This window comes from Trichechus manatus, unplaced genomic scaffold (genome assembly GCF_000243295.1).
Source record: "Trichechus manatus latirostris isolate Lorelei unplaced genomic scaffold, TriManLat1.0 scaffold00144, whole genome shotgun sequence".
Taxonomy (NCBI): domain Eukaryota; kingdom Metazoa; phylum Chordata; class Mammalia; order Sirenia; family Trichechidae; genus Trichechus; species Trichechus manatus.
Genome location: NW_004444080.1, coordinates 4,692,250 through 4,715,545, shown reverse-complemented (window position 1 = coordinate 4,715,545; position 23,296 = coordinate 4,692,250). Strand labels below are relative to the sequence as shown.

At 35.1% G+C, this 23,296-nt stretch overlaps 1 protein-coding gene across 1 annotated transcript in view; it reads left to right on the top strand.

Moving 5' to 3' along the window:
* The window catches only part of COL11A1 (collagen type XI alpha 1 chain), a 235,940-nt gene that overhangs the window by 22,626 nt on the left and 190,018 nt on the right, over positions 1-23,296 (top strand). Inside the window, exons 2-4 of the mRNA XM_004385738.2 lie at positions 239-406; positions 5,799-6,012; positions 12,050-12,212. Coding sequence (XP_004385795.1) covers positions 239-406; positions 5,799-6,012; positions 12,050-12,212 — 545 coding nt within the window. The remainder of the gene's footprint in view (positions 1-238; positions 407-5,798; positions 6,013-12,049; positions 12,213-23,296) is intronic.

Below are 23,296 nucleotides of genomic sequence, written 5' to 3'. Positions count from 1 at the left end.
ATTCCAGATTTGAGATATTTTTATTTGAGAACATTATTATGGTTTTATTTTTACCTGACCCTCCACCTCCTCACACCTTCCCCTTATCCTCTCCCTCAAATGTTAGGGAATTGTGGCAAAGTGGGCAAGTGATAAATAGATTTGAGGAGAGGAATGACAAACTATTTCCTCTGTTAAAAACGCTAATTTTTATTAGATTATTTGTTCAATTTATTCTTATTTTTTACTTATTTTTCAGCTGCTCCAGTTGATGTACTAAAAGCACTAGATTTTCACAGTTCTCCAGAGGGAATATCAAAAACAACTGGATTTTGCACAAATAGAAAGAATTCAAAAGGTTCAGATATTGCTTACAGAGTTTCAAAGCAAGCACAACTCAGTGCTCCAACAAAGCAATTATTTCCAGGTATGTTCATTTTATTATTATTGTTATTTCTATGTCTTTAGTAATTGTTATTATTTCTTTTTATCGTGCTATATAATGGACAATTATAGGTAGAAATAGAAAGTAAATCAGGGTCACCAAGATGACATAATCAAAATAACTAATAATTTAAAAACTACCAGTCTTAGTACAGTCACAGAAACTATGATTATTTAAAAATTTAAATTTATTTCAAGATGGCAAAACTAGAAGTCAACATTATCTCCAGTGCTGTTTTGTGTATAATCACGTAGAACTTACTCATGGAGGAATCTGGCAACTTTACTCATTAATGACTACTAGGTTAATTTAATGGGTATATAGATTTAGAAATAATAAATGTTTTTCTAAAATTAATGTAGAAGTCTTCTGTTGCAAGACATACTTCTTTGGTAGATGTTATAAAATGTATTATAGCATATTTGGATGCAGTTTTTATCGAAATAAATAAAAGTCACATCTCAGTTATCCAGGGGTCAGGGGCTAGAGATTTTGTAAGACTTTACCAGGTAGGTTCTCATAATTGTTTTGAAAATACTTGGTGAATATTTTCTTTTCTTCCATGAAAATACTAATAGACCTAATAACATTAATTATCTAGAAATCATGATGATGTGGGGAAGGGGAATGAGAGGTGAACTGACATTTTCTGAGCATCACATTTTCTGAACATCTAACTCGTTTCGTATACTTGCCTGTCATGTCGATTATTTATCCGTATAACTTTCCTTTAAGTCAGATGCCTTATCCTTATATTATAGAAGAGGAAACTGAGGTTCACAGAGGTTCTCTGACTTGTCCATGTTATATGGAGTCAACATTTAAACCGGGTCTGATCTGCTCCAAGACTGATATTTTCTGTATATTAATTATGCCTTTTTGTTGCTTTGGGATAGTCTCAGAAACAGCTTATCATTCAGATTTTCCATATTATCATACCTACTGTGTACCTGTAGAAATCTAAATTTTCTATTTTCACATAAAACTGTTTTCTAATAAAAGCAATATTATAAAACGGCATTAAAAATTACAACACAAGACAGTATATTTTTTGTTCTTGGAAGGAACTGTCAGATAATGCAAAATGACAATTAATAAAAATCACTAATGAAAGATCCCCCATTAAAACAAAACCCAAATAATGAATGTTCTTTTTAAAATAAGTAAAAAAAAATCTTTAAAAAATATATTTGGAACACTCTTTCTCCCATAACGGAAAGACATAAAAGGAACCTCCTCTAATGAAGAAAGTAAGCAGTAGCATTGGAAACGGCAACCAGCATCACTGGGGCGGGGGTGGGCATTTGTTAAATACAGTCATTGTAATGTACTGGTAGAATTTAAGTTATGTGTCCTCCAAAGTCCCAATTTGAGACCTTTAATTTAAATGTCTGAAAACTTTGTGCTTGTGAGCAGAATAGAAGCTGTAATTTACAAATTTATCTTAATAGTAGTTGTCCTCTTTAGAGCACCTTCTGTGAGACAGACACTGTGCAAAGGATTTTTTATATTTATTAATCTTTATCTTCATAGCCATCTAGGAGGGGGGATCTTTAAACCCAATTTATGGATTGGAAGTTAGAAAGATGAAGTACTTCAAAATAATCACACAGCCAGTGACTAGTGTGAAGCTCGGAGACAATCCTGGTCTTTCTTTGACTAAAGCTGTATTCTTCCCACCATGCAAATGGCCTTTCCTCCCCAGGTTGAAAATCCTGCTGATCATGAAGCTGCCTCAGAAAAAGATTTTAGTTAAAGAGAGACTTATTCTGTCTGGGAAGATATTGAGCATCACTTAAAAAATTAAAATCAAATAATAAAGTTACTGTGCCATTTCCTATCACATTTATTCATGTATGCACCCATGTATTAATTTTAAAGCCTGGTGGCGCAGTGATTAAGAGCTCGGCTGCTAACCCAAAGATTAGCAGTTTGAATCCACCAGCTGCTACTTGGAAACCCTATGGGACAGTTCTACTGTGTCCTATAGCGCAGCTATGAGTCGGAATCAACTCGATGACAATGTTCATTTTTTTTTTTTTATTATTAAGTTTGAAATGCTCAGAGTGAGATAGGATTATTACATACGCACATGCGCACACGATTTTATGTATATGCAGATATTAAAGGCTAATTATGAGGTAGTCATAGCATTTTTTCATTAATAGCAATTGTTTAAGAGACAATATGCTTTATCCTTGAGATGTATTATATTTCAAAACATGAAATATTTAGGTTGAAAAACTCCACATTTGATCTGTACCATATATACGGATTATTATTATTTCAGATAAAATATCAAAGTTTAAGTGGTCATATTTCTGAATTCCCTCTGATAAATTTAATGAGTTATGAGCAATTTTCATTAGCATCTTATAGGCAGGAGCTTCAAGTGGGGTACCTAGGTTAGAAGGAGCCTTTGTGGTACAGTGGTTAAGCACTCAGCTGCTAACCACAAGGTTGGCAATTCGAACCCATAAGCGGCTCTGGGAGAAGGATGTGGCAGTCTGCTTCCGTAAAGATTACAGCCTTGGAAACCCTATGGAGCAGTTCTACTCTGTCCTATAGGGTTGCTATGAGTCGGAATTGACTTAACAGGAATGGGTTTTTTTTTTTGGATTTTTGGGACATACATTAGACTCTAAAAATTTCAGCACCAAGTCATGTATTTTAGGATAGCTAAATTTTTTATTTTAATGCTCATAGCTTAAAGATTATAATTAAAACTTTATTGCTTAATTTTAAATTGAGAAAGATTTCCATCATTTAAAGATTTTACTTATTAGTATAGTTAGGAAGTCGAAGATTTTAAAAAGCTATGCTCTGTTCATAAGGAGTATAAATAGGATAATTTTTGTAAGCTATTTACTCTTATATGAAAATATTTCCTAAAATTCTCTTTCCCAAATATCTCTATGTAGACATTTTTCATAACATTTTTTATAAAAATGAAGAAATATTGTTTTCACCTATCTCATAATGTTTCAGTGTCATTGTCTTGCATTATATTAGATTTTTGAAAAATTGAGGTACATTTATGGTACTAAGAATTTCTGTGATTTTTAACATTCTGAGCTACTCATCTGGGAGAAAAATGGTTTGTTATGGAATTTCCTTAATAATAGACTTAAATACCAAGGTATATATATATATTTAGAGTATCAGCAGATAAAAAACTTCTTGTTCATTGACATGCTTTGCTACATTTCCGTTTTATTTCAACGATTGTCTTTTACTGATTTCATGAATATAAAATTGAATGTCTCTGTGAGATTCAAATGAAATAGAAAAATATCAATCATTGATGTGATATCAAAGCTCAGATGATCTCTGTGAGATAGCAATGTTGTATTGGTAAATTATTTAAAAATAAAGATTAAGACTTTCAACATAGTCACCTTTTAGTTTGGAGATGTATATGTATTTGAAACATATATTTAAATGATTAGGATAAATAGTTTATGTTAACTGACTGCTTGCTTTGTGACACATTCTCATTTAATTTCCACTACAGCTCTGTAGAACAGATAACATTATCAGCCCATTGTTAGAAAAGGAGGCCAGCTAAAAGAGTTTGCCAAGAGCACACAGCAAGGATGTGGTGGGACTGAGTTTTGAGACAAACTCAAACTTTTAATTGAGCTTCTGTACTGTGCTCCAGTTAACTATTTTATGTATATATTTGGAACAAAAAAATGTGCTAATACTGCATATTATTTTTCATTTTATAATATACTTTTAGTATTTTTCAATTTCATAAACATTATCCTAAGTGGCTGAATAAATCAAAAAACCAAACTTGTTGCTGTCGAGTTGATTCTGCCTCTTAGTGACCCTATAGGACAGAATAGAGCTGCCCCATAGGGTTTCCAAGGAGCAGCTGGTTGATTTGAACTGCCAACCTTTTGGTTAGCAGCCAGTCTCTTAACCACTGTGCCACCAGGGCTCCAAGTGGCTGAATAGGAATCCATTTTACATACATACATATATATATACATATATATATATATATATATGCTTTGTATTTTATTTAACCAGACCTAGCCATTGCAGGCAATTTTAACTTTTTTCTTTTATAAATAAGGCTCTGATGAATTGACTTAGCAGCCTCTCTGCCTCCTACCACCCAATTCTTGAAAGTTGAAATTGTGGATTGCTGTAATCTTTTGAGTCTGAATACATGACAGATATTCATATTCATGCTACTTTTTTCATTTTATACTACTGTTTATAATTGAATTGGGAATGAATAGATCACATAAAGATGCTCTCGGTGTTGGCCCAGATATGGTCAGCACATACCCAAAACCCAAAACTAAACCTGTTGCCATTGACTCAATTCCAACTCATAGCGACCCTACAGGACAGAGTAGAACTGCCGCATAGAGTTTCCAAGGAGAAGCTGATGGATTCAAACTGCCTACTGTTTGGTTAGCAGCCGAACACTGAACCCCTGTGCCATGAGGGCTCCACACACTTCGATTTTTTGCAGAATGGAGAATTTTTAATTTCAGTTGTCTTATTCTTCAAATAATAATACTAATACCCACTTAACTTATGTGCCAGAGTAGCTAAGAGGATCAAATTACATATATATATATATATATATACACATATATACACAACACACATCTATCACTATTTTAAAAAATAAAACCTGCAGTTTAATATATAGTCTTTTTTTTTTATTAAAATACAATCAGTAGTCATTACTTAACTATTGGACATACATATATGTTAATCATTCAACTGATATATTTATTTAATAAATACTGAGCATTTATGTAGATCAGGCACTATGCTGGTATTTCAGATATCATAATGAAAAGGAAAGGAAAAAAGTCTACCTTCTTGAACTTAGAGTCTAGTTAGTCAAGTATCTAGTGGTTTTGATTTATATTTATCAGTGCTGCTTATTAATGAAATTGCATTTTGTGATAAGAAAGACTGCTAAAGAATGCTTTAGGTTTTGAAGTGATGACTGAAAGAATATCTTCATATACTGTGTTATTAAAATGTCTCTTTAATGAGAGAATGTATAGCCGTAAATTAGATAAAGGCAGAAAGTAAAAACTTGACACTAGGAACTATCTGATATTGTACTGGTGCCGTGATCTTGCTTCCTATGTTTGAATTCAGTGTTACATAATTATTATGCTTTAAATTAGTGACTTTAGTATTTGAATATGCTTTGAATCAATATTACAGAGAAAGCTTCATAGAGCCCCCCTCATTTGGTCTTTAATCTATACTATTATTGCTATTTGAACTTAGATGACTTATCAAGGCTACTCAGAAAGTTCAAGGATACTAGGGTGGTCCAGGAACAGTTTGGAACTTCTGAATTTATGACTCTTTGGCCTTCTCTTCTCAGGTGGACCTTTTCCAGAAGATTTTTCAATATTATTCACAGTAAAACCGAAAAAGGGAACTCAGTCCTTCCTTTTATCCATATATAATGAACACGGTATTCAGCAAATCGGTGTTGAAGTTGGAAGATCACCTGTTTTCCTGTTTGAAGACCACACTGGAAAACCTGCCCCCGAAGACTATCCTCTCTTCAGAACTGTTAACATCGCAGATGGGAAGTAAGTGACATGACAATAGCGTCGTTTAACTCTTCTGAAAGCAGTAATTTTAGTCCGTCATTCGGTAAATACTAAGTGTGATGCAGTTTTTCTAGGACCTGGCAACCTGTCAATGAACAGAGCAATAAAATCTCTCTCCTACATAGTTTACTTCGTAGTTTGGGCAGAAAAATAATGAAAAATTAAAATAATGATAATAAATGACTGATAAATAGTATATAAGGTCATGATGATAAGTGAGACAGAAAAACAGAGTGGGGAAAAGAACAGGCAATGGTGGGGGGTGGGGGGTTAAGCAGTGAGGCCAGGGACAATCTCACTGAGAAGGTGACCTGTGATGAAAGACCTGAAGGAGGTAGGAGCCACATTGTGCTGATGTTTGAAAGAATAGCATTCTAGGAGGGAGAAGGAAATAGAAAGTCCCTGAGGCCAGAGTGTGGCTGATTTTTCCAAGCAACATCAAGGAAGCAGCCATGGCAGGAGCAAAGAGGGACCATGAGTATGGATAAGCAGTGGGAGGTCAGGTGGTGCAACACATTGTAGGTGGTTATAAGCACATTGGGTTCTCCTTTGAGGGAAATGGGAAATCACTATCGGGTTTATGAAGGAGCCCTGGTGGCTCAGTAGTTAAGCGCTATGCTGCTAACCAAAAGGTCGGCAATTTGAACCCATCAGCTGCTCCATGGGAGGAAGATGTGGCAGTTGGCGTCTGTAAAGATTACAGCATAGGAAACCCAATGGGGCAGTTCTACTCTGTCCTAAAGGGTCGCTATGAGTCCGAATCGATTCAGTGGCATTGGGTTTGGTTTTTTGGTAGAGTTGATGAGTAAAAGAGTGATCTGATCTAACTTATCTTTTAGTAATAATATTAATGATGAGGATCTTAGGAAAACTTATGTAATACTTGATGTGTGCAATGTGTTGTTCTAAGCATTTTATACATACTTAACTCGTTTAATTTTTCATAACTTTTTTGAGGAAGGTAATAGTAATAAACCCATTTTTGAGATAAGGGAACTGAGGCACAGATAATTTAAGTAACTTGCCTGAGGTCATTTATTTGGAAAGTAACAAAGACAAGATTGAAGTCTGGTAGGCTGGCTTGCCAGTAACCACTGCGTACTTCTGAAAATCACGCAGAATTCTGTCTTGAGAACAGAGCACAGGAAGGCAAAAGTGAAAGAAGGGAGAACAGTTAGGACCATTCTACAATAATCTTGATGAGGGACGATGATGGCTTGAAACAAGGTGCTAGTGAATTGAATACATACCTGAAGGAGTCCCATTTTTAAAGTCAAATTTAATTTTAGAAAATTCATAGATATATATACACGTGAATCTTTTTTCTTCAAATGGAGTAATTATATACATTGTATCAGATTTAAGATTATCTCAGTAATCGAATGGATTGATACAAACGCAGTAACGTAATTTGCTTAAATACACAAGAAATATACCTGAAATCAGAATTAAAATGTCAACTTACAAAAAAAAATTTTTTGTGAACATTGCCTTTAACTTAGCGAGCAAATAAATACATAAAGGTTTGTTAAATTTACTTGATATTTTATTGCTAAATCTAAATCTGTAAAAATAGACAGTTTTATTAGAAATATGACTTTTGGTTATAGATGTCAGAAGCAAAGAGCAGTGCAGATGGGAAAAAATGCCCACTCAGTGGAACTTGTCAGGATTAATGGAGAAATCTTCAAGTCTCTGTGCCAGAAAAATCCAAGCTTTTATGAGTAATTCACATTATCCTGTGGATAAATAAAATGTTATAGCTGACTGCATTTTTTTCTTTGACAATTAGAAAATACCAAGCTAAAATTTTAGTCCAGGTGAGTGGTCAATAAATATTTTTGATAGATTATCAAGCAGAACAAGAAGTTGTACAATATTTACATATCTCACAGTAGTAAGATATTACTTTGACAATATATTGAATAAAATTAATAGATAATAATATTCATTTGTTATTTATTTATTTATGCTTTCAATAACAGTTAATTAAATGCTAACTATGTGCCAGACACTATACTATGAACAGGGGACAATTAATAGAAATCAACTGGTGTAACATTTTAAATACAAAATTTATTGTTACTGAAGCACACTTTCAATTGTTAAGAACAATAATCAATTCATTTATTCCATTAATATTGCTTGACTACCCAGCACATGGCAGGCAGTGGTTATCTTCAGAGTGCTGAGGAAGTCTCTCCACTTCTGGAACTTAAGTTCTAGTAGCAGTGACAAACGATAGACAAACATATAAATATTTAATGCCAAGTTCTGGTAGTTCTATGAATGAAAATAAAGCAGGGTAAGGGATGGTGTTGTTGTTCATAGGTATCTTCAAGTTGATTTCGACTCATAGTGACCCCAAGTGACAGAGTAGAACCTCCCCACAGGATTTCCTAGGCTGTAATCTTTATGGGAGTAGATCACCAGGTCTTTCTCCCACTGTGGCTTTGAACCACCAACCTTCTAGTTAGCAGCTGAGTACTTAACAGTTGTGCCTTCTATTTTAGATAAGGTGATCCTCTTTGATGAGGTTACATTAGGTAAAGAACATCAAGAAGTGAGGGAATGAGAGCCATATGGGATATGGGGTAAGAACACTCCTGACAGAGGGAACAATGTGTACATGGAACAGCAAGGAATAGAAGTTGGACATGAGGTCAGAGAAGGGCAGGAGACCATCCTATCAGGCAAGGTAAGGACGTTGTCTTCTACTGTGAGTATTGGATGGTTTTTAGCAGGCTAGAGATTTGATCAAACATATTTTAAAATGGTCTCTCTGGTTACTCTGGGGAGAACAGATTTGTAGATTTTAAAGGTATAAAAGTGAAAGGAAAGAGACTAGTTAGGAGTCTGGGTGAGAAGGATGGAGACTTGGATTAAGTTGAGAAACACTGAAGTCTGTATATACTTTGAACATGAGAACTGATGGGATTTTCCGAAGATCTGATTGTGTGGTCCAAGAGAGAGAGAATAAATAGAAATGACTCTGAAACTAAATGTTAGTTTAGTATTCTGAATAAACAGATACCATAATATGATATATCATTAATATCCAACTGTACATTATTTCTACAGAAATACAGATTTTATAACAAATGTTGGAGAGGTTGCAGGGAGATTGGATCTCTTATGCACTGCTGGTGGGAATGCAAAATGATACAACCATTTTGGAAAATGATATGGTGCTTCCTTAGAAAGCTAGAAATAGAAATACCATATGATCCAGCAATCCCACTCATAGGAATATATCCTAGAGAAATAAGAGCTGTCACATGAATAGACATATGCATACCCATGTCCACTGCAGCATTGTTCACAATAGCAAAAAGATGGAAACAACTTAGATGCCCATCAACAGATGAATGGATAAACAAACTATGGTACATACACACAATGGAGTATTATGCAATGATAAAGAACAATGATGAGTCTGCTAAGCATCTCATAACATGGATGAAAGTGGAGGACATTATGCTGAGTGGAATAAGTCAATCACAAGGTGAAATAAGTCAATCACAAAATGACAAATATTGTGAGATCACTGCAGTAAAAACTCATGAAACGGTTTACACACAGAAAGAAACAATCTTTGATGGTTACGATGGAGGGGAGGGGTGGGGGTGGGGGACGCTAAATAGACTAAACACTAAAGTGGTAACTTGGGTGAAGGGTAAGACAGTACACAATACTGGGGAGGCCAGCACAACTTGTGCAAGGAAAGGTCATGGAAGCTCCACAGACACATCCAAACTCCCTGAAAGACTGAATTGCTGGGCCGAGGCTTTGAGGACCATGGTCTCGGGGAACATCTAGCTCAATTGGCATAATACAGTTTATAAAGAAAATGTTCTACATTCTACCTTTGTGGGTAGCATCTAGGGTCTTAAAAGCCTGTGAGCAGCCATCTAAGATACTCCACTGGCCTCGCCCCTTCGGGAGCAAGGGAGAATGAAGACAACAAGATACCAGGGAAAGATTAGTCCAAAGGACTAATAGACCACACCTACCATGGTCTCAACCAGACTGAGTCCAGTACAACTAGATGGTACCCGGCTACCACTACTGACTTCTCTGACAGGGATCACAGCAGAGGGTCCTGGACAGAGCTGGAGAAAAATATAGGACAAAATTCTAGTACATAAAAAAGACCAGACTTGCTGGCATGATGGAAACTGAAGAAGCCCTGAGAGTATGGCTCCCGGACACCCTTTTAGCTTAGTAATGAAGTCACTCCCAAGGTTCACCCTTCATCCAAAGATTAGATAGGCCCATAAAACAAAACAAGACTAATGGGGCACAACAGCCCAGGGACAGGGACTAGAGGACAGGAGGGGACAGGAAAGCTGGTAATAGGGAACCCACGGTCGAGAAGGGAGAGTGTTGACATGTCATGGAGTTGTTAACCAATGTCATAAAACAATATGTGTATTAACTGTTTAATGAGAAACTATTTGTTCTGTAAACCTTCATCTAAAGTACAATAAAAAAAATAGTAAAAAAAAAAATCCCCATATATGTAGATTTTAGAGTACTAATCAGCTTTTGACATTTGAGATTATTTTTATTTTTTGCTGAAGAAAAATATACTTAAAATACTGGGGATGGTTTAAGACATAGACTCCATACACAGCAGAAATGTGTGTAAATTTTACTCTCACTGTATTAGGTAGCTCTTTGTGTAAATCTTCGCTTATTTCAAACCAAGTTAGTTGTGTGCCCATGCTGGTTGTGTGTTAGTGGAAAGACCAAAGATTAAGCATATATGGAAATACGCTTGGTCCTCATCAGTAGTTACACCAAGTCACATGAAACAGAAATTTTAGGAAGGTTCCTGCAATGTTTTGGGTACTTTATTTTATGGATCTAGTCCTAGACACTTCTGGAATATTAATGTAACCATTTTTATTTAAAAAACAAAACGTAGCCAGATTGGCTTGCAAAATACAAGTGAGCTTCACTTGTGGTTTTTGTTAGCACCAGGTGCCGTTAATAAAACCCACTGTTTTACACTATGGTTAGGATATGAATGCTTCCAAAGGGCTAGCCATATCTCCCTCTATGGCTGTCATCACTGCCCTGAATCAAAGCTTCTAAACTGGTTTGTTTATAACAAGTTCTCAGGAAGTTATACATAAGAATCACCTGGGGATCTTGTTAAACTGTAGATTCTGTTTCAGTCATCTGGGGTGGAAATGCAAATTTTCAGCAGGAAACTTGTTAGAAATGCAAGTTCTCAACAGGTGTTTGAACCAGAACAAACCAGTTTGAAGGCCTGCCCTAAATTAGCTCAGTAGCTGCAAAGTGAATTGAGACTCTCATTCCACACATCCATTGACTGTGCTTTCTTTCGTTGTTCCCACTTCCTGCCAGCCCTGGAAAGAAGGAGAGATATTGTGTCTGGGTCTTGGATCCTGCCCACAGTAGTGATCTATAACTGTCTTGAAATTAAAGTGGAAAAAGAAAACGAAAGCACTTGAAATAAATGTGAATAAAGACAGAGAAGCACATTGTGTTTTACAATTAGAACATTTAGTAGCTGCTGATGGAGCAGTTATTCAATTACTAGACATACCCTGTTACAGTCAATCTCAGGGGATCACCAGAGCAGAATTTTTTTCAAGTGGAATTCCACTTTGGGTGAAAGCATTTACGTACATGGAAACTATTACTTACTCCATATCCCATCCTAATCTCTGTCAAATACCCACATCAGGACATGGTGAGGTTAAGCCTTTGTTGCTACAACACAAAGTGAAGCAAAGGATTGGCACTTTTCTTATCAACATAGACAGTTAATCCTTCCATGCATCTTGTGTCCCTTTGAGTACCTAGCACAGTGCTGGGTAAACAGTAAGTGATCACCTGTTAACTGATTGATAATAAATGAGCCTATATTTTTATACAATTTCAGCTCACTTTTACAATTTAAAATACCCCAGTATTTCAATATGAATAATGGTTTGGCAGCCAGTGTGTTTGAAGCTTACAAAAGAATTACTTGCTTTTTTAGGTGGCATCGGGTAGCAATCAGCGTGGAGAAGAAAACTGTGACAATGATTGTTGATTGTAAGAAGAAAACCACAAAACCACTTGATAGAAGTGACAGAGGAAATGTTGACACCAATGGAATCACGGTTTTTGGAACAAGGATACTGGATGAAGAAGTTTTTGAGGTAAAAATGAACCAAACTGTAAGCTGAATGTTATTAAATCAGATGAACTGCGTTAATACCAATGACAATCAATGTACGTTATAAAGTTGAAAAACTCTAAAAGGTGACCTGCTTTCTTCCTTTGTGGGTGTAGTGGGGATGTTTTCTATTGTTCAGTAAGAGAATAACTAGACAATGCAACTGTAATGCCTGGGAAATGTTTATAGAGATTGGTTGATCTGACACATGAGTGCTGTTCTCCTGGGAAGGACAAATGGCATTACTCTTAGTACTTTGTATTCTCTTTGGAGAAAAGAACATTTTCTTCACTTCCTTCACTGGGAGATGAATTTAGAGAAATGTAAAAGTCATGTTATGCCTTTATCTGTTCTTGTCAGTGTTTCCAAGGTAAAGCTGAGATCATGTTGCAGAAGATGAACTTTATGTTTTTATAATAACTTTTTAAAAAAAAATAATGTGAAAGTTCCATAGCTCCATAGTAAAAACTTCTTTCCAATTATATTTCATCAATTATAATAATCACATTCTTTCTTTTAATCCTCATAATCACTGGACTTGATAACTAATGCTTTAATTTTCATTTAATTATTAACAGAGCAAACAGACCTGAGTCCTGACCCCAGGGATGCACTCCTGACACATAATTCATTACCGTGGTGATTGTCCTTATACAATTTCTGAATAATTTATTTTTCAAAGTACAATCTATTGTACATTAATAGACATGTTTCACATGGAATATTTGTTGTATTTTGTTAATATGTGAAAATATATATATACACACACGTATATGCAGGTACGTGCATGTACATATATATACATATACACACACAGAGCTGGTATGTATTTTCATATAAAGAATACTATAAATTCAGAGCATTGGCTAGACTATTTGTGATCCTGTTTGTTTCTGATTTCCTCCACTAGCGTGTACATATATCTTTGTAAAGAAAATATTTTGATCTATTATATTGTACTAAACTAAATGATAGACTGATTCAGCTAATATATAATAATAATGCGCTCTCAGATCTTCCAATGTTTGGCATTGATTGCACACAAAAAGATACTCAATAAATACATATATATTTTTGGTGAATAAATATAAGTAAACACATTAATCTCCAGTTTTGTAAAGTCCTATTTTAAAATAAAACTGTTTGTAAATGTCAGTTTCACAGGCCAAGTTTTGTTTTGTAACCCTCACAATCACTTTTCCCAGGAACATAAATGAACACTGTATTTTTATGCAAATAACATGTGTTATACTTTCTTTTTCCAACCACACCCTCCCCCTTGAGTATTACATTGTGCTGTAAAAACATTAGCATAGTGTGCTTCTGAAAATACCTCAGGGCTAGGGAGGGCATGGTTGGCAAAAAACCTTAAAACTTCCGTGTTATTTGTATAAAAATGCAGTAATGTTATTGTGGTTGTTGTTAGTTGCTATTTAGTCAATTACAACTCATGGTGACTCCATACGTGCCAAATAGAGCTGTGCCCTGTAGGGTTTTCAAGGGAGTACCTTTTGGAAGCAGATCGCTAGGCCTGTCTCTTGAGGCGCCCCTGAGTGGTTTTGAACCACCAACCTTTAGGCTAGTAGTCAAGTGATTAACCATTTGTGACACCCGGGGACTCCTAAATGAATAACATCGAATAATACGACTAATGGATTATTAGATTTTATACATTAATCAATTGTGACACACATTTACTGAGTCTGTGGAAGGTTAAAAACAGAAATTAAGAGTAGATTTCGTTCATCATATACAATTAGAATATGTAAAGAGGAAAAAAAGAAGAGAAAAGTAATCCAAATCCAATTAACTAATTTTCAAGTTTGATAAATTAACCGATACTAAAAGGTAATTGACATAGCGGTTAAGAGCTACCGCTGCTAACCAAAAGGTTGGCAGTTAGAATTCACCAGCCGCTCCCCAGAAGCCCTATGGGGCAGTTCTGCTCTGTCCTATAGGGTCGCTATGAGTTGGAATCAACTTGACAGCAACAGGTAAAAGGTAATATTTGATATGAATGCATGAATTACTTGTTGGTTGGATTTATCTTTCATACAGTTTCACACCCTTGTTACTTCTATTTTTATCTGAATTTAAAACATTTGAACTTGTAGATTAATCCCATTTTTTAAAAAATTTTTACTCCTGTGTGAAGTTTCCTTTGATGCCTACCCCCCCTTAAGCGCACGTGCACACACACACACACACACACACACACACACACACACACACAATTCGCCTTTCCTCCAATCTCCAGTACACCACACTCATGCACACTGGGGTCAGATGAGAGTTTTTGAAATGTAGTTCAGACTGTCACACTATATTCTTTTCAAAGTTGTTTTTTGAACCTGATGCTACACATTGAAAGATATGTAGTAAAAGCCTCTGTTTATTTCATAGGCTGGTAAAAATATCAACTTTAGAGCATATAAAAATGATTTCTCCAAAAGATTTCCACGTTTTCAACTACTACTGACCAAAGTACTCTTAGCCAAAGGCTTCCAGTAAATTATAAAAGACAGAAGTTCTAGAGGCAAAGATAATTAAAAAAACAAACAAAAAAAAGGAATTCTAACTTTCAAATACCATATATTACATTCTGAATCCTAGAGTAACTCCAGCTGTTTATTTGGAGAAACAAATGATTGAGATAAATAATTTTTAAAGGACTCTTTAATGATATCTTTAATGAATATGGAGCCCTGGTGGCACAGTGATTAAGCATTTGGTTGCTAACCAAAAGGTCATCAGTTAGAATCTACCAGCCACTCCTTGGAAACTCTATGGGACAGTCCTACTTTCATTCATTATATAGACCCTGCTTGGGCATGATGTATATCCCTGTTTATATATTGTTGGATTCAGTTTGCTAACAATTTTTTAGGATTTTGACTCTACCTTAATAAGAAATATTGGTCTGTGATTCTCTATAATATCTTTGTAATGTCTTTGTCAGGCTTTGGTATTAGGGCTGTGCTAACCTCATAAAGTGAACTCAACTGTGATCCCGCCTCTATTTTCCAAAAATGTTCCTGTGTGATTGATGTTATTTCTTTTTTTCATTTTAATTTTGGTGAAAATATACACAGCAAAACATACATCCATTCAACAATTTGTACATGTACAAATTAATAACATTGGGTACATTCTTCATGTTGTGTAACCATTCTTGCTGTCTACCTATATTGCTTCACTACCATTGACTTAAACTTGCTACCCCCTAAACTTCCCATCAATGCTTTAGAATTACTACTGTTAATTTGATCTCATACAGATACTTCTTTAAAAGAGCACAATGCTCATGGTAAACATTATTTACTAATTTAGCTAAACTTCTGGTTAGTTTAAAGATGACTTCAGGGGATAATTTTCATTCATGGTTTGAAGATTTTCTCAGAGCAATAGATTTCAGGGGTTCCTCTTGTCTCAATAGGTCCAGTAAATCTGGATTCTGTAAAAATTAAAATGTCTGTTCCACATTTTGCCCCTTTTTATCAGAATTCATCTATTGATTCCTTGATCAAACCATTCAGTAATGGTAACCAGGCACCATCCAGTTCTTATGGTCTCATGGCAGAGGAGGCAATAGTTCTTTGAGGCAGTTAGACCTACAGTCCAGTTCCTTCTCTGATTCTTGGATCTCCTTCTTCCACTGCTGCTCCAAGTGAATAGAAACCAATTGTTGTATCTTGGATGGCCGCTTGCAAACTTTTAAGACTCCAGGCAGTACTCACTGAACTAGGTAGTGGAACAGTAACTCTAAAAACAGTATTAGGCCAAATGGCTGGACAGTCCTTCAAAGCCGTGATCCTGCACCTTCGAACTTTTGAACACTTAATCCCGTGAGGAGTTTGGATGTATCTAAAGTATTATCAACAACTGTAGCCTATTTATTTATTTGTTTTTTGATTGCTGTTGTTGTTGTAAATTTAAACACAATATTTGCCATTTCCCCCTCTTTCTGGTGTACAAGTTAGTGGTATCAGTTACGCTCGTCAGGTTTTGCAACCATCACCCATAATTGTTGCCAATTTTTCCATCACTATACACATAAACCCACTACTTCCCAGAAAATGATTCCCTCTTTCCCTCCCTCCTCATGACCCAGGTAATCACTAACAGCCACTGGTCTCTATATATTTATTTTCCTTGTCTTCTCATTTAAGTGAGGTCATACAGTATTTGTCCTTTTGTGATTAACTTGTTTCATTCAGCAGAACATCTTTGAGGTCTATCCATGTTGTAGCATGTATCAGGACTTCATTTCTCTTTAAGGGTGAGTAGTATTCCATTGTATGTGTGTACCACATTTTGTTTATCCATTCATCTGTTGATGGACACTTAGTTGTTTCTGCTTTTTTGCTGTAGTGAATAGTGTTGCAGTGAACGTAAGTGTGCATGTGTCTGTTTGTGTCACTACTTTTAGGTCCCTAGGGTATAGCTAGGAGTGGAATTGCTGGGTCATATGGTAGTTCTATTTTTAATTTTTTGAGGAATCACTATACTGTTTTCCACAACAGTTGTACCATTTTACGTTCCAATCAGCAATGCATAAGGGTTCTGATCTCCCCACATCCTCACCAATATTTGTTATTTTCTGTTTTTTTAATCATTGCCCATTCTAGTAAGGGGGAAGTGGTATCTTACTATAGTTTTTATGTAATGATTAATGACAATAAACATCTTTTCATGTGTCTGTTGATTTCTTGAATAACCATTTTTGATTGGGTTATTTGTATTTTTGTTGTTAAGTTGTAGAATTTTTATGTCTGTTTGGATATGAGACCCTCATTGGATATGCATTTCCTGAAGATTTTTTCACAGTCTGTAGGTTGGCTTTTTACTCTTTTGATGAAGTCCTTTGATGAACATAAGTACTTAATTTTTATGAGGTCCAGATTATGTATTTTGTTTTCATCTGCTCATATATTTTCATTGTATTTGATAGTCTATCGTTTAAAAAAAAAATTAGGCCCCATAGTTTTGCCCCTTTATTTTCTTCCAAAAACTTTATGGATTTAGGTTTAGTATTTAGGTCCTTGATTCATTTTGGTTTAGTTTATGTGTATAGTGTGAGGTATGGATCTTGCTTCATTTTTCTGCATATGGAAATTCCAGTATTCCCAGAAATGTGTCAAAAAAACTATTCCTTCCCTCTTGTATGCATGTCACTCCCTTATCAAAAGTCAGTTCACAGTAGATGTATGGATTTATTTATGGGCTCTCAATTTTATTTTGTTGGTTTAAGTGTCTGTTATTAAACCAGTACCAGGCTGTTTTGATTACTATAGCTGTATATACCTACTCCTCACTTATCAACTCTCTTATTATCTGATATTTCACATTTATGACAATAGTAAAAAATCTACTGACTATTTTGTGCATTAACGACGTATGTCTGGCAGTAATGAACACCAAGGTATCAGGCAAGAGTAATGCTGGATGTGATGGTTAAGGTTATGTGCCAACCTAGCTGGGTCATGATTCTCAGTGGTTTTGCAGTTATGCAATGATGTAAGTTGGCAGTTATGTAATGATGTAGTCATCTTCCATTTTGTGATCTGATGCGGTCATCTTCCATTTTCACATAATGCCAGTTTTCACATAATGACCTGGTCTTTGGAGCCTAACCTGGTCATTTGAACCTAACTGAATGTGGAATGGGTGTAGTATGTTTTGAAATTGGGAACTGTAAAGTCTCCTACTTTGTTATTCTTCTTCAAAATTGCTTTGGCTCTCAGGGGCCTCTTGCCCTTCCATATAAAGTTGAGGATTAGTTTTTCCATTTCTGTAAAAAATGCTTTTGTAATTTTAATAATGATCGTGTTGAACCTATAGATCACTTTGGGTAGTACTGAGATTTTCACAGGATTAAATCTTCAGTCCGTGAGCACAGAATGTATTTCCACTTATTTAAGTCTGTTTTAGTTCTTGAAGCAGTGTTTTATAGTTTTCATTGTATATGTCTTTTATATGCCTGGTTAGGCTTATTGTAGATATTTTATTATTTTAGGTGCTAATATAAATGAAATTTTTTCTTGATTTCCTTTACAAATTTTTCTTGTTGGTGTACAGATACACACTGATTTTTTTATTTTTTATTTTATTGTACTTCAGGTGAAGGCTTACAGAACAAATAGTTTCTCATGAAACAGTAGTACACATGTTGTTTTATGACATTGGTTAACAACCCCACAACATATTAACCCTCTAACTTCTCAACCTTTTTTTTGTTGGTGAAAATACACATAGCCAAAGATACACTGTTGCAAAAATTTCTACATGCACAGTTCAGTGACATTGACTACGCTCTTCCAATTGCAGATACACACTGATTTTTGAGTGTTAATCTTGTAGCCTGCAACTTTACCAAATTCTTCTATTAGTTCTAAAAGCTTTTTTGTGGATTCTTTGGGGTTTTATGTGTATATATAGGATCATGTCATCTGCAGATAGAGATAGCTTTACTTCTCCAATTTGTATACATTTTATTTCTTTTTCTTGGCTTATTGTTCTGGCTAGGACTTCAAGTATGATTCTGAATAGAAGTGGTGATAGCAGGTAGGCTTGTCTCATTCCCATTCTCAAGGGGAAAGTAAAGCCTTTCTCCTTTGTTTATAATGTTGGCTATTGATTTTTTTTAAATAAGTACCCTTAATCATGTTGAGGAACTTCACTTCTATCCGTATCTTGTTGAGAGTTTTTATCAGGATTTTTTCTGCATCTATTGAAATGATCATGTATTTTTGTTTGTTTTGGTCTATTAATGTGGTGTATTACATTGATAGATTTTACTAATGCGTAGCCATCCTTGCATTCCTGGAATAAATCTCACTTTGTTGTGGTGTTTAATTATTTTCTTATGTTGTTGGTTTCTGTTACTAGTCTTTTGTTGAGAATTTTTGCATATATATTCATGAGGGATATAGTTCTGTACTTTTATTTTCTTGTAGTGTCTTTGTCTGGCGTTGATATCAGGGTAATTCTAGCTTTGTAGAATGAGTTAGAGAGTATTCTTCCTTCCTCTTCTTTTTTTTGGAAGGGTTTGTGCAAGGCTGGTGTCAATTTTTTTCCTGAATGTTTGGTAAAATTCCCCAGTGAACCTGTCTGGTTCAGGATTTTTGTTTGTTTGTTTGTTTTAGGGAGGTTTTTGATTACTCATTCAGTTTCTTCTCTTGTTGTGGGTCTGTTGAGACGCTCTACCTCTTTTTGTGTTAGTTTAAGTAGGTTATGTGTTTCCAGCGATTTGTCTATTTAGTCTCTGTTTTTGAAGTTTTTGGAGAACAACTTTTCATAGTATAAGGAGTTATACTCCTTTTTATTTCTGTTGGATCTGTTGTAATGTCTCCAGTTTCATTCCTTATTTTGGCAATTTGCATCCTCTCAATTTTTTTTCTTCATTAGTCTAGCTAATGGTTTGTCCATTTTATTGATCTTTTCAAAGAACCAACTTTTGATTTGATTGATTTTCCATTCTCTATTTCATTTATTTTTTCTTTGATCTCTTATTTTCTTTCTTCTCATAGATCTGGGCTTAGTATGTACTTTTTCTAGTTCTTCAAGTTGTAGAGTTTGACTGTTGATTTGAAATCTTACGTATTTTTTGATGTAGCTGTTTATTTGCTATGAATTACCCTCTGATGACCGACTTCATTGTATCCTGTAGGTTTTGGTATGTTGTGTTTTCATTTTTGTTTAATTCCAAGTATTTTTTAGTTCACTCTTGACTTCTTCCTTGACCTATTGGTTGTCTAATAATATATTATTTAGTTTCCACATGTTAGTGTTTTTTATTTTTCCTTGTAATTTCTAGTATTATTCCTTTGTGGTCAGAGAAAATACTTTGTACTATTTCAGTCTTTTTAAACTTATCAAGACTTGGTTTGTGACATAGCATATGGTCTATCCTGGAAAATGTTCCATGTACACTAGGGAAAAATGAGTATTATTTTTATATTGGGCGGAGAATTCTATATATGTCTATTACATCTAATTTTTTTACGGTATTGTTCAAGCCCTCTTTTTCCTTACTGGTCTTCTTTCTAGAAGTTCTGTCCATTGTTGAAATCTCCTGCTATTATTATAGAGTTGTCTATTGTTCCTTTCAGTTCTGTCAGTATTTGCTTTATTGATGTTGTGTGCTATTCAACTTAATGTGTTTCTTTTGTTTAATGTGGGTTGGAATCAATGAGGGCCATCCCCCTCCCCCATTTTTTCTGTGACTTACCTAGAGTGGGAGTGGGGTGGAACAGCTTTTCCATTTTAGTCCCAAGATTTCTCTATTTCTCTATCAGTCTTCTCACACATATGAGGTCTCCTACTCAGTGGGTTGTCAATGAAAGCCAAGCTCCGCTGCTGCTCTCCTGCTTCTAGGGAGCACAGCCCAGCAATTATACTTTGCGGTTCCGGTTCCCCCTTTACCCCTCCTCTGGATTGCCTCCTGTTCAGAAGACACAGGCTTCTCTGTGATAGGGGTTGGGGCTGGCTGTGTTCCCACTGATACAAAGTCTCTGACACAGCAGATCATCAGTGAAAGCTTACTGTACTGTCGCTCTCCTCCTCTTAGGGAGCTCAGCCCACTAGTTGTATTTCGCAGTTAATCTGCCTCTCTTCAGAAGCTGCCTCCCATCTGGATGGCGTTGGCTCCACTGTGGTGGGGTTTAGGCTGCCAGGTTTCCTGGGCAACAAAGACGTTAAAAGAAAATAGCTTTTTACCTTGTAGGGTGCACATTCTCCCTTCAGTTCATGGCCTGTTACTTTAAGTTTTGGGTTGGTTCCAAAGTTCAACACTCACATTTCTGTCTCATTACTAGTACTGTTGTTATGGAGGAATCGAGGGCATCTCTACTCACATCGCTATCTTGGGGAAGAGTTGATATTTCTTTCTTGAATGTGGGTTAGAATTCACCAGTGAAAACATCAGTGGTCTAAGTTTTCTTTTTAGAAAGACTTTTTTTTTAAATAACAAATTCAGTTTTTTTAATAGATAGAAGTCAATTCAGAGTTTCTGTTTCTTCTTAGATTTTGATTTGTTGTACTTTTCAAGAAAATTTTCTAGTTCAACTAGAAAAGTAGTAAAGTTGTTGAATTTGTTGGTGTAGAGTCATATTATTTTCTTATTTTTGTTTAAATGCTGATAGGATTTCTGGTGATAACACTTTTTCATTTGTAATATGAATGAGTTTTATTCTCTGTCTCTCTTTTTTTTTTCCTTGATCAATCAGTTGACTTAAGGGTTAGTAAATTTTCTTGATACTTTCAACAGATCAGCTTTTGGTTTTGTTAATTACCTTTCTATTGACTGATTATTTTCTATTCATTATTATTTTCTTTCTATCCTTAATTTGAATTAATTCACTCTTCCTTTTCTAGCTTCTCAAAGGGAAACTTAGGTGGTTAATACCCCTCCCCCCAGTATAAGAATTAGAGCTATACATTTCTCTCTAATCACTATTTGACTTGTAACTTTTCAATTATCATTCAATTAAAACATTTTCCAATTTCTTTTTTTATTTCATTCTTAACCCATGAATTATGTAGAAGTGTGTTGCTTAATCTCTAAATACTTGTATTTTTCTTAGCTTATTATTATTGATGTCTAATATAATTGTTTTGGTTGGAGAATACATTTGGTATGATTTTGATTCATTTAAATTTATTGAGATTTGTTTTATGGCCCAGTGTATGATCTGTCTGGGTGAATACAGCATATACTCTTGAAGAGAAAATGCATTATGAAATCGTTGAATATAATGCTCTGTAAATGCCAATTAGATCTTCTGTTTCCTTTTTGATTTTTGTTGTTGCTATTTCTTTGTCTATTTGTCTACCAATTACTGAAAAGGAATGTTAAAATCTTCTACCATGATTGTGGAGTTGTGTATTATTTATTTTTTATTTTTGTCAGTGTCTGCTTCTTATATTTGTTGCTAGGTGCATACATATTTATAATTTTTATGGCTTTTTGATTTTATTGTTTTATTGTGAAGGGTCCATCTTTATCTCTGATAATATTCTTTGTCTATTTTGTGATGCTAGAATAACCACTATGGCCTCATTATCTTTACTGTTTACATGGTATATACATTTTTCCATTCATTTACTTTTGACCTATCTTTGCCTTTATATTTAGACAGCGAATTGGAGGGTTTTGCTCTTTTATCCCCTCTGCCAATTTCAGCCTTTTTATTCAGGTGTGTAGAATACTAACATTTAATATAATTCTTGATATGGTTCGATGTTGTCAGGTACATTATTATTTATATTTTTTGTACCTTCTGTTTTCTGATCCTTGGTTCTCCTTTCCCTACCATTCCTTTTCTTTTTTTTTTTTGCAGGGGAGGGGCAGGCATTAATTGAATAATTTTTAGTATCTCATTTTAATTTGTCTATTGGATTTCTTGCTATATCTTTTCGTTTGTATTTTAGGAATTACCTTAGTTTCTTAGTCTGGGTTCTCTAGAGAAGCAAAACCAGTGACACACACACATATATCTAGAGAGAGAGAGGGAGAGAGATTTACTTTAAGGAAATGACTCATGCAATTGTGGAGGCTGGCAAGTACCAAATCCGTGAGTCAGGCAGCAGGCTGAAGATCTCTGCTGGCTCCAGTGATTGCAGGGGCTGAATAAGCCAAAATCTACATGTCAGGAAGCAGGCTAGAGGCCTCTGCTGGCCTATAGGGTTATGGAGGTTGGGGAATCCAAAATCTGCAGGTCAGGTGGCAGGCCAGAGACTTCTGCAGGCTTACGTCCCAAGAAATAGAAACAGAGAAAAGAGAGTAAGCTTTGCCAGAACATCTATTTATATACTGGAGGCAGGCCACATCTAAAAGGAAACTCCCCTTTCAACTCATTGGCTGCTCACATCAGATCACAAAATTGAAGGTGATTACATTGTGTCTGCCAAACCACTGGGAATCACAGCCTAACCAAGTTGACACTTAACATTTACCATCACATTTAGGAAATACAAAATAAATACCTGACTTTCATGATAAGTGTTAAAATACCATGTTATATAAAATGTAAAAAACTTGCAACCTTCTTCTCACACTAATCTTTA